We start from the raw sequence: 12592 nt of genomic DNA on the forward strand, positions 1-12592 counted from the left end.
CGGGGTGTGGGATCCTTACCAGATAGGATTAACGAAGTACATCGAGAAAGTTCAGAGAAGAGCAGCACATTTTGTATTATAGCGAAATAGGGGAGAGAGTGTTACTGACATGATACAGGGTTCGGGATGGCCACCATTGAAACAAGGACATTTTTCGTTGCGGAGGAATCTTCTCACGAAATTTCAATCTCCAACTTTCTCCTCCGAATGCAAAAATATTATGCTGACGCCGACCTACATAGGGAAATCAGATCTCGCATGGGAAGATATAGGTGTTCTTTTTCTCCGCTCGCTATTAGAGATTGGATTAACAGAAAATTATTGAGAAGGTGGTTCGATGAACCCTCTGCTAGGCACTTATGTGTGGTTTACGGAGTATTCTTGTAGATGTAGATGTAACTTGAACACACAGGCAGGAACCTCTGGAGGAGACTTCAATTTATAATACGTGTAGATATTTCAATGAGTGACCTAAATCTCTTTTTCCAGTAGGTCTAACTGGAAGCAGTAGTTTAACATGATCTCGCTGCCTGGATCTCAAACAGATTTAATTGTAAACTTCTTTAAGACTAATGTACTATCACCAGAAGATGTAACTGGCGATGCCAAATATTTTAAAATTTTAGAACTGAAAGTAGATGACAAGATTTCTTTTAAGTACCGCACTTAGGATCAAATGTACAAACAATTACAACTAAATAAAAATACAAGTAAAAAAATTACGAAATTAAAGCACTAAATAAGATACAGTAGCCAGCATATAGTATTAGTCAAGGCAATTTCTTCACCATAGAACGTAGTTCGAGGACGACTAGCTTAAACATCGAAATATTTTGTGTAGCAATGGAATCGGTGAACTGGCGGGACGTTTTAGCTTAAATAATTTTGCTACACACATCGTTCGATCATCACATGACAAACTAAACATGTGGTATACAATGTGGTCAGGAACAGTCTGAAAAGCTTGTAAGGGTGTTGCAGGGCAGGCAGTGCTAAGAAATAACTGTCAAGAAAAAAATTCGATACGTTGCACCGTTTCTGAGTTAATTAGCACTGAAGTCAGCCAATCAGGCCGTTGCGCACGCAAGGTCAATCGGCCCGGCAGATGCAATTAGTGTCAGGTGTTCTCATAGTACGAGACTCGGCTTCGGTCCTTACTACAGTCCCACGTCCAATTTTTGTATCGTTCTCTTGTTCGGTTTTAGGAATTCAAACGAAGTACACATTTAGCAACACCGTCTCTCTATACGATCAACAACTTCGATTAACGTGTGATCTGTGTAATTTGTGTTATCATACCCTAAATTTGCCGCTGAAGAAACGCTTCTTAGTTTTTGCGCAAGCATCTGAAGATCCCATTAATGATCATACAGATGAAGAGATGAACTATAGGCCCAAATATTTAAGAACGAAAACAAATACAGTTCGGAAGTAATGTGGAATGAGGTTAAAACATTCATCCTACAGAGAAAACAAATGAAAGGCGGAAACAGTGCTTTCCAGTAGAAACGTTTGAAGTTGGAGGAAAATTACTAAAAAAGGAAATTGTAAAATAACTTACAGATAATTTGTGAACAACAAAAATCAGCCAAAACTAGATATTCTACTTCAGGTACGGCGATAGACAAGACATGAGAAACTATAGCTCAGTCAGCCTCTTTTCCGTAATGTACAAAGGACTCACTAAAATGATTACGGGTCGCACGCAAAAAGCATGAATTTTTAAGCAAGTAAAGAAACAAACTGGTATTAGAAGTGGATTTAGCATCAGCGACCATTTTCATGTTGTGAATGAAGGTAGGCTATAGAACGGAGGAATGAATATGACTCATCACTTCTCCTTGGATTCATCGTGTAGTGTCACCGCCAGACACACCACACTTGCTAGGTGGTAGCTTTAAATCGGCCGCGGTCCATTAGTACATGTCGGACCCGCGTGTCGCCACTGTGTGATCGCAGACCGAGCGCCACCACAAGAAGGCAGGTCTCGAGATACGGAATAGCACTCGCCCAGTTGTACGGACGACTTTACTAGCGACTACATGGACGAAGCATTGCTCATTAGCCGAGCCAATAGTTAGAATAGCCTTCAGCTAAGTCAATGGCTACGACCTAGCAAGGCGCCATTAGTAACATTGCATGTATCTAAAGAGTCTCACTTGTATCGCCACAAGCTCCAGATGTACCAAACGGATGGATTAAAGTTAAGTATTCCAGAAGCTAAGTACTTTTCTTTATAGCATTCATTACGTATCCTGTTTCAGACCTCACGCCCATCTGCGTGAGCGTAGCGCGTGCCTTTCGGCTTCCTCTCATTGTGTCTAGGCTGTCTTGTCTAGACACAACACATCGATTTTGAGAAACCATTTGATTTAATCTGAACGAAACCTGTGCTGATGGTCCTTTAGAGGCATGGCACTGATTCAACTGATGTTAGTATATTGCAGAATGCCTCACCCCGGTTCCCAGAACTCCTGAAGATAGACGTTGATTGTGGATATTGTTATCACAGACAGTTCCTTTGACTGTTCAGAGATGTCACTAAACCTGCCCAAAGACGTAAACAACCATGCATGAGGAGCGCCTATTAGACGGAGGGGTTCCGAAAGCCGACCAGTTCCAGTCCTTCCACCAGGAAGGAGGTACACGGCTCGTGTTGTCTGTAGTTCAACAATGCCTAGACAGTCAACACCGCGGTTCGATCGCGTCTGCATTGTTTCTTTGTGCCAGGAAGGGCTCTCAACAAGGGAAGTGTCCAGGCGTGTCGGAATGAACCAAAGCGATATTGTTCGGACGTGGAGGAAATACAGAAAGACAGGAACTGTCGATGACATGCCTCGCTCAGGCCGCCCAAGGGCTATTACTGCAGTGGATGACCGCTACCTACGGATTATGGCTCGGAGGAACTCTGAGAGCAACGCCACCATGTTGAATAATGCTTTTCGTGCAGTCGCAGGACGTCGTGTTACGACTCAAACTGTGCTCTATAGGCTGCATGATGCGCAACTTCACTCATGACGTCCATGGCGAGGTCCATCTTTGCAACCATGACACCATGCAGCGCGGTACAGATGGGCCCAACAAAGTGACGAATGGACTACTCAGGATTGGCATCACGTTCTCTTCACCGATTAGTGTGTGGTTTCATGAGCAATAAAAAGGGCGGAAATGATGTTTATGTTGATCTCTATTCCAATTTTCTGTGCAAGTTCCGGAACTCTCGGACCAGAGGTTGGGTTGGGTTGTTTTGGGGGAGGAGACCAGACAGCGAGGTCATTGGTCTCATCGGATTAGGAAAGGAAGTCGGCAGTGCCCTTTCGAAGGAACCATGCCGGCATTTGCCTGGAGCGATTTAGGAAATCACGAAAACCTAAATCAGGATGGCCGGACACGGGATTGAACCGTCGTCCTCCCGAATGCGAATCCAGTGTGCTAGCCACTGCAGGAACAGAGGTGATCACAAACTTTTTTTTGATGTGTGTATATAAGTCAGTCGTACAAGTCGCGCTGGATATCATCAGCAAAGTAATAAAATCAGAAATTAAAGTAGATTTTATGTCAGCAAAGCTGTTATCAGCAGCGCTAGAGGAAGATTTCGGACACCTGAACTGGAAAGAAGGAGGAATACATTTGATGTGGTATACTTGAACCACGTTTCTTTTGCCGATGACACCGAACAACTTCAACAATCAACGGAAGAACGTAATAGAGCATGTCGGAAATTATAATTAAGAATAAAATAATGTCCGAGACCCATCTAATAGAAAATTTGCTAATTAACAGTGATCAGGTAAACAATTGACGAATGTTTGTTTGTTAGTGCATTTAAAGAAAATGGACTGATAGTCAAGAAAAGATATAAACAGAAAATAATAATTGGGTAATAGCGCTTTTAGTAAAAGAGATAAAGTTTTCAAAACTAAGCTTATGATATCTCTGAAACGGTAAGTTTATGATCATTGTATGATATAGGGTATAACTTATAGCACCGAGGCATGAATTTTCAGTGCGAAAACCAGTCAAACATTGATTATTGCTCAGGAAGCTATGAAGTTGTACAAGTTGGGAATTACTAGGAGAGGTAGACAAGCAAATGAATGTATCAAAGAAGGCGTAATTATGACTGCAGTGGGAAATAAACGGTGCTGGACTGAACATTACATCTACATCTACACCATACACCGCAAGCCACCTAATGGTGTATGGTGGAGGGTACTTTCGGTACCACTATCTGATGCCTCGAACCCTGTTCCACTCACGAATAGTGTGTGGGAAGAATGATTGTGGGTAAGCCAGACGAAGATCTACTACGAACGTATGAAGGAAGAAAGTGCTTTGTTGTGTGACAAGAGTAAAGAAAAGCCTAGAAGACAATCAGATGGTAGGTGGGTAGATTGAATTGGACAGTATGGAAGAACGATACGGATGCGTGTAACCAAAGAACTGACTGCACGGAAAAGTCTGAAGGAAGCGCTTGTCCAGAGTAGTTACTGCTTTTGCTGATGATGATGAACAAAATGATCTCTTCCCTTAGAACGAGCATGGATTTCGTAAACATCGTTCATGAGAAACTCGAATACCGCCATTCACGTGACGTCCTGAAGGCCATGTATTAAGGTTGACAGGCACAGTAACCAGTGATTTACGAAAAGCATAACATATCAGTTATTATTAATGAAAATACGATCATATGAGCTATGAAACCAAATTTGTGGCTGTGTTGAGGATTTCACGTCAGGAAGGGTACAGCATGGTATTTCGGTTGGTCATCGACAAATGTAGCAGTAACTTCAGGTGCCACAGAGAAGTGTGTTTGGATCCCGGCTGTTCATATGTCATGTGAATCTGTGTATAAATGATTGGCAGACAATACCAACAGTAATCCCAGACTTTTCGCAGATGATTCAGTCATCTTTAATGAAGTATTGTCTGAAAAAGCTTCATAAATATTCAGTCAGGTCTTGACAAGATTTCAAAGTGTACAGATAGACAACCCTCTTTAAACGTTCATAAGTGCAAAATTATGCGTTTCACAGAACAAAGTAACATAGCATCCTATGACTAAAATACGAAGAGCAGAGCCACACCTGCAATTAGTCAGTTGATACAAATACTTAGTGTAGCAATTTGCATAAACATGAAATCGAATGACACACAAGGATTATTATAGGAAACTGAGATGGTAGACTTTGATTCATAGGTAGTAAGCTGGGAAAATGCAATGTCTACAAAGGAGACTTCATACGTAAGATTCATGAGACCCGTCCTAGAAGAAAGGTCAAGCGCACGTAACTATACCGCGTAGGACTAACAGGGGATATTGAACGTACAAAAAAGACGGCACGAGCGGAGAAAGATTTGATTTGAGTCACAGGACAATGTCCCAGAAGTGCTGAAAAATATGAATTGGCATTTGCTTGAAGACAGACCCACAATTATCCTGCTAGAGCCTACTTACAATGTTTCAAGAACCAGTACGAAGCGTGGATCTTAGTAATATATTTCAAACCTCTACTTATCGCCCTCTTAGGGACCGCGATGACAAGTTCAGAGTTATAATAGCACACACAGAGCCATTTTTGCAAACTTTCTTCCAGTTCTTCCAATGCGACTGGAACCGGAAGAAGCCCTATTAAGCAGTACAATGGGAAGCACCATGGACTTCACCGTCACTTTGCAGAGTAGATACAGAAATGATCGGCATGCAGCCCCTCGCGATAGGAATTTTGTTAAATAGCCTGTTAACTGATTTGTTGGACGTCGTTATGATACTTCGCTCAAACGATCCATAACACCTGCAAGACTATACTTACAAAGGAATGATCCAATCCTATTTCTCGAAACATCCAATGAAATTTTTTTACAGGAAGAATAAACCGAACGAAAGACAATTTTAGCTCCTAAGACGCACAACAATCATTTAAAAATATGTTAAAAATTGCCAAATTCATAGCTCTCCAAGCGGTTTGAGAATTGCACAGGCTTACCAGAGCTTGCGCAACAAAGCGGTCACGTGTCCTTGATTGACAGCGCATGGGTAAACAGCTCTTCACATTTCGTGGATGTTTTCTCTGAAACAACTGTCCGCATTTACTGCTCACTCAAATTTGCGATTCATTTAATATGCATAATAATTATCATTTGATTTTGCCATAGCGTAAGTGTTAAGAATGAAAAAAACTGAATTGATATTCATTGTACGTACAATTTTTTGTTAAGCTCGGTTTTGCTTCGTAAAATCTCACTGTGAAACGGAAGAAAAACTTACACGAAATAATAAATATGCGCCACAATGAAACTCGCAAAACTATGAAAGAAAAACTATCCGTAAAATGTACTGCACAATGTGGCCACAAAGTCCCTTTAAACACCGTCAATAACAGACACAAATCCCTAAACTTGAACAAATGACAGGAAGAACAGTTTTTTGATTTATTTATTTATTTTTTTAGATATGAACAATGTATAACTGCTCGTGACAGCAAAGCACCGTTACCGATCAGACTGGGCACTCAGAATGACAACTAGAATGAACGTTGGTGGGTTCAAGTATTCTTCGACCTAGTTAAGCAGGTTCAAGAACTCATACAGTACGGACAGTCACAAAAGAACGAAGTTTACTTCAGATGAAAGTGTAGTGGGATGTCATTAGTTCATAGCTGACGCGGAGGTGAAGCTTGCTGTTATCCGCAAATCTGCTGCGTATAACGTCGATCAGTCAGGTTTCTTGAAAAGACTCCGAACAGACAGCACTTTACGATTTCGAGGCGAAAAAAGATGGAGTCTGTTGTGTAATAGATTAGTGCCATGACACACTCATATACAACAATGACAGTGACAAGTATGAGGCGATCATTATTACTTTACATCAGTACATTTTATGAATCGTTTACAGTACGCTCGGTATGCAGCTCAATAAGCAGAGCAACGGCCGCGACCATTTCTGACTCCACCGCAATTCTGTCTGAATAAAACTAGTAATTATCCTGACGTCCCTGAAAGCATTAATATTTCTTTTTTCAGGTGTGCCTGGTGTAAGGAAAACATTTATTTTCGTTATTCGAATGACACTGAGCTTTACCGTGACAACTTTGGGGAATGTACCACAAACTGTTTCATTGTTACTAAAATATACGTAATTCAAAAATTACTTAAGAACTGTGTTGCAGGAATTGTGATAAAATGATGTATGTTGAGAGTTGGCAATACTCTCTTAGGATTTAAAGGCTGGCTTCATTGCGCGCATACACAAGCTCTCGAATCTAAGATATTGTTGTCGCGCTTCGCAGCGCACGGATTAATTAGTGGCAGTTTGTAAGCCAGTGTAGGAGCTCTTCTGCTGTGGTGGGCACGTGTGTTGGGTGAGGGGTCGTCGCCGAGCTGCCATACTGCCGTGTCCGCCAGCAGCGACACAGGATTTGGTATTGACTTGATATTTTTTATAATTTGCAGACGGTAATTTTGATAATGATAGGAGTTGAATTAAGGGAAACCATTGTTAGGCGAATAGATTAAGTATTGATTTTTGTCAATGATTTCTTTTGTAATTGTCAGGGAATTGTTTCACTATGTATTTAATTGAGAAATATTTCAGTCTGTCACAAGAGTTTGATTAATTTGCAATATTGCTTTAATGCCACTGGAGGCAGATTTACGTACGAAGCGATTGTTCAAAGAGCTTCTAGCGTTTTGTTAATTGAATGAGAAAGAATCGTTTTCAGAATATAGTTTTCGAAAAAAGGAATTAATTGTTTGGGTTATCGTTTATCGAGTTTAGATTTGACCAAACCCTTTCTCTTGAATTATATGTAGTTGTAGTAAGCAGCAGCAGCTGCAGCAACAGTAGGAGCCGCGATACAGAACATGCATTACACTCAGCATGAATAATAGTTTTTTTATGTTTTTGTTAAATAATGGAATGCAGCAGATCAAGCAGTGGCAGCAGAAAAACCAAATAAGTTATTTGTTGCGCACAGGACCAATAAAAACAAAGTTTAGGCGATCTCTGTAATAGTAAAGTTAACAACAGTACAAGCACGAGATTTTCAGCAGAAAACACAAGATAAGAAGAAAGAGCTCCCGGTTTTCAATGTGTAAGAAATGTTTCATTTCAAGAAGTAAAGTCACGATTGATGTAACATCAAACACCGCCTTTTTTATTTTCCTCTGTTAGTCTCCTGTTGATACAAACCGCCACGTATTCAAAAAAATTACGATACGTGACATTTTTTGCACGGCTTAGGTGCTTCAAATCCACTTGTGTCACTCCTGATATTAGCAGGGCGCTGCGCTGTGCTCCCTTGTCACGGCCGATCGAGCGCGATCCTAAGGAAATGCAATCCGAAAACAAAGGAAGTAGGTTACAGTACGCTTGTTCGCCCACTGCTTGAATACTGCTCAGCAGTGTGGGATCCGTAGATCCGTACCAGATAGGGTTGATAGAAGAGATGGAGAACATCCAACGGAGAGCAGTGCACTTCGTTACAGGATCATTTAGTAATCGCGAAAGCGTTACGGAGATGATAGATAAACTCCAGTGGAAGACTCTGCAGGAGAGAGGCTTAGTATCTCGGTACGGGCTTTTGTTGAAGTTTCGAGAACATACCTTCACCGAGGAGTCAAGCAGTATATTGCTTCCTCCTACGTATATCTCGCGAAGAGACCATGAGGATAAAATCAGAGAGATTAGAGCCCACACAGAGGCATACCGACAATCTTTCTTTCCACGAACAATACGAGCCTGGAATAGAAGGGAGAACCGATAGAGGTACTCAAAGTACCCTCCGCCACACACTGTCAGGTGGCTTGCGGATTATGGATGTAGATGTAGCTGTACCAGAAACTGTTTCATTGTTAGCGAAATGTACGTAATTCAAAAATTACTTAAGAACTGTACTGCAGGAATTGTGAATAAATGATGTATGTGTAAGAAATGTTTCATTTCAAAACAGTCAATTCACGATTGATGGAAGTCGTCTGTAATTTAACATCAAACACTGCCTTTTTTATTTTCCTCTGTTAGTCTCCTGTTGATACAAACCGCCACTTGCTCAAAAAATTTATGATACGTGACATTTTTTGTACGATTTAGGTGCTTCAGATCCACTTGTCACTCCGGATATTAGCACGACGCGGCTCTATGCTCTCTTGTCACGGCCGATCGCGCGCTAGCTAGGAAGCGCTGCGATATAAACGGGTAACTTCAACAATTAAAAAAAATACTAGCAGTGCTTCTTAGCAATTATCGGCAGCGCATTTCTTTTGTTGTAATATTCCTGCATAAAAAATTTCGGGGTGGGTGTTTCGACATGCCGGACTGGACCATTGCTTTGTTAGTCGACGCGAAAGGCAGCAGGAACCCAGGAAGCGTTTGGCTTCAGAAGCTGACCTGCACAGCAGATTGCCAAGAAGTGGTTTCTCTGGCATCGGGCCCGGAGCGCACGCTACCTGCATCGTGTGTGCTGTCCGCGGCGCGGCGTCGGACGTCGGGCGTGTAGTCTAGTGAGCGGTGCGTCCCGTAGCGCCCTGGCGGACTGCGATCGCTGTCTGCGGCGCAGCTCCGACCGGCGTCGCCTTTCGCCGCGGCGCGGTGCGGCGTCCGGTTGCGACGCCGTGCGCTGCCTACAAGCGGCGTCTTTTGCGTCGCTGCCCGCTTTCACGCGCCTGCCCTTCCGCCACTTCCTTTCGGTAAACTGCGCTGTGGACAGCCGACTGGCACGCGATGCTCGAGCCCGCTTCTATATCTGCTACCGCCGACGCTCAGTGACACGCGCCACACACATTTGACTTCCAAAGGAGTTTCCAGACGAGGAAGAGCAGTTGGTAACTGAAATTATAACCAGCACGCGATTACCGAGACTAATGGTGCCATTTGTAAACAGACACGGCTATTATGAAGACTGAAATTTAATGAATTAGAAATGGAAGGGGAATAGGAAACACCCAGACTTTACGAGAGCGGGCGGAACTAACACAAATAGATCATTTTCTTCATGTGGCGTACCACAGCCTTGAATCTGTTAAGGGGGGTAGGAGGTCAAACGGGCCGACTTGGAGCAGGAGAGACACCACATTTTAAATTCCACTGTCTATACGTTTACAAATAAATTCATAAAACTTTGTCAGCATGACCGGGAAGGATTCAGGATTCACACTCGTAGCAGTAAAACCTCACAAACACAAGGAAATAATTTTTTTTTTACATTCGAAATTTCATAATTTTTTCACTTACTATTGGCTTCATTTGTTGCTATAGGTACACTTTTCTTCATAAGTAAGAGAGATTCTTCCACGAATTTTGCACTGCTTGTTAAACACACACTCCTTAATGCAAAACTCTAGAATTTCCCAAAACTATTAAAATCTGTGGTAAAAGTTGAGATAAATAATTATAAAATTTGAATTTCTTCTAAACATGAAGTTTAAAATGCAACAGCTCATTCATTTTTCTATAAATTAAGTAAATTCTAGAGTTTCATACACCTGTAAGTATGGTTTGTATGCTGTGCAAAATTCATCGAAGAATCTCTCTTACTTATGAAGAAAAGTGTACCTATAGCAACAAATGCAGCCAATAGTAAGTGAAAAAATTATGAAATTTCACTTGTAAAAAAAATTATTTGGTTATGTTTTTGAACTTTCATTGCTATGAATGTGAATCTTGAATCCTTCCTGGTCATGCTGACAAAGTTGTAAGAATTTATTTGTGAAAGTATACACAGTGGAAATTAAAATGCCCTGTGGTGCCTCTCCTGCTTCAAATCGACCCGTTTGACGTCCTGCTCCCCCTTAAAGGACAGTGACATGGTTCCACTCGGCTGTTGCTTAATTAACGAGTATTTCCTTCGTTATGTTTCGCACGATTAGCCTATTCCAACCTTACAGGCCATTTTCAAGAGCTGTCTACTAATGCATAGATTACAAATCCAGAGAATTTGTGTTTGGCTTGCTTAGAGGTGTTAAAAGAAAAGAAAAAATTCCTTGACGTCTATATTTATGTGCTGCTCCATGACTCTGCTGTCAACATCTTTATTCTTGGCTTGTGTGTAACTTCTGTGTTTTTTCTTACAGTAAATGTGTTTTTTTTCGTATCCAGGGTGTAATTACAAAGCTAATAAAATGTTTTCTTGCCTTTAAATAATATTTTTCATCAAGAGGCAAAATATTTTAAGTAGGACAGCTTACGGTTACTGAACTACCGTCTCCGCTGTCCGTAATCGGAGGCATTACGACGAGCTGTCAGTACCTGTAACTACGAATTTTTAGGCTGTCCTACTTAAAAAAATACCCTAAGACAAAAAAAAAAGACGGACCACGAAGGAATTACCCGAATGCGACGGAAATCGGTAGCTCTTATGTACAATGTAAGAGGTCCATGACTAAGGAATTTATTGCTAGCGCACTCGAGCAGATGTAACTTCGATGGATTGCTCACGCGCTGCCTGCGAGTTGTATGCTACAATAGAATCGCAGACCAGAGACCAGAGACCAGTGTCGGCAGTAGCAGTAGTAGTAGCAGCTCGCAGTCGGGTGGTTGGGTCAGGTTGCTCTTAGAGAGCAGTTGTCTAATTGTATAGCTCACAGAGAGCACTTGTGTCTTGTATGGAGTTGCGGGGGCCGGTCGTGGAGAACGATGGCGGTACCTGAGCGATGTAGTATAAGGTAAAACCAAAATTTACTATTTATAGCCGCTCGCATATGTAACTTGTAACAACTGATTTTGTACTGCTGTTATATCAAGTCCCACGTAAATGTCTTTTTTTAAAAAAATCTTTTACTAATGATCTTTCTTATAAAAATAACTTTTGACAATCATTCATCTGAATTTAAAGATTTTACTAATTTCTCCTATCCATGGTCATCCCGATTATAGTAAAAAAAAATCTGTTGTTTCTTTTTATACATGACAAATCTAGCGACCAGCATTGCACTGGGCTGTGCCCGAAAAATTTCTTACAGGAGCAGATATATACGCGTTATCCGGCGACTTCACTGAGGTAAGAATTTTCAATTTATTCAGAATGAATTTTCAGGGCCATGACGCAGCATTGCTGACGTCCAGATTTACCACTTTAGGTTCACAGTCAGTTAATTATTGAAAGGTTATATATGAGTTACGTTTTTATTGGGAAGTTAGTCACATTATTTATTGGGAGGTTACAAAAAAAACTGTTGAGAGGTTACAACATGTACAGACAAACAGATGATAACAATTTCAGAGAAATTGGATGATTTGTTCGAGAGAAAGATCATCACAAATTGAGGAGTCAATAACGCATTGGCTCGCGTCTAGTTCGTATGCGAGCATTTGTTTGACTTAGCACTCAGAGAGTTGATGGGACATCGTCCCAAATTCTGTCCAAAATCCCGAGCTGGTTGGAGGGCCTTACCCACAATGCTCCAAAAGTTTTCAACTGGAGAGAGATCTGGTGACTTTATTGGCTAAGGATGGGTTCGGAAAGCACGAAGAAAAGCGGTAGAACCTATCAGCGTGTGTGTGGGGGCATTATCTTGCTGAAATGTAAGATCAGGATGGCATGCCATGAAGGGCAACAAAACGGGAAGTAGAACTTCGTCGACGTAGTACTGTGCT

General features: G+C 41.4%; 1 protein-coding gene across 1 annotated transcript in view; it reads right to left on the reverse strand.

The window, feature by feature from the left end:
- The window catches only part of LOC126484576 (uncharacterized), a 44216-nt gene extending 34677 nt beyond the window's left edge, over window positions 1-9539 (reverse strand). Inside the window, exon 1 of the mRNA XM_050108137.1 lies at window positions 9448-9539. Within this exon, the coding sequence (XP_049964094.1) occupies window positions 9448-9453 (6 nt within the window). The 5' untranslated portion in view covers window positions 9454-9539. The remainder of the gene's footprint in view (window positions 1-9447) is intronic.
- Window positions 9540-12592: the final 3053 nt, after the last annotated feature.

The sequence above is a fragment of the Schistocerca serialis genome, chromosome 6 (genome assembly GCF_023864345.2).
Source record: "Schistocerca serialis cubense isolate TAMUIC-IGC-003099 chromosome 6, iqSchSeri2.2, whole genome shotgun sequence".
NCBI classification, from domain to species: domain Eukaryota; kingdom Metazoa; phylum Arthropoda; class Insecta; order Orthoptera; family Acrididae; genus Schistocerca; species Schistocerca serialis.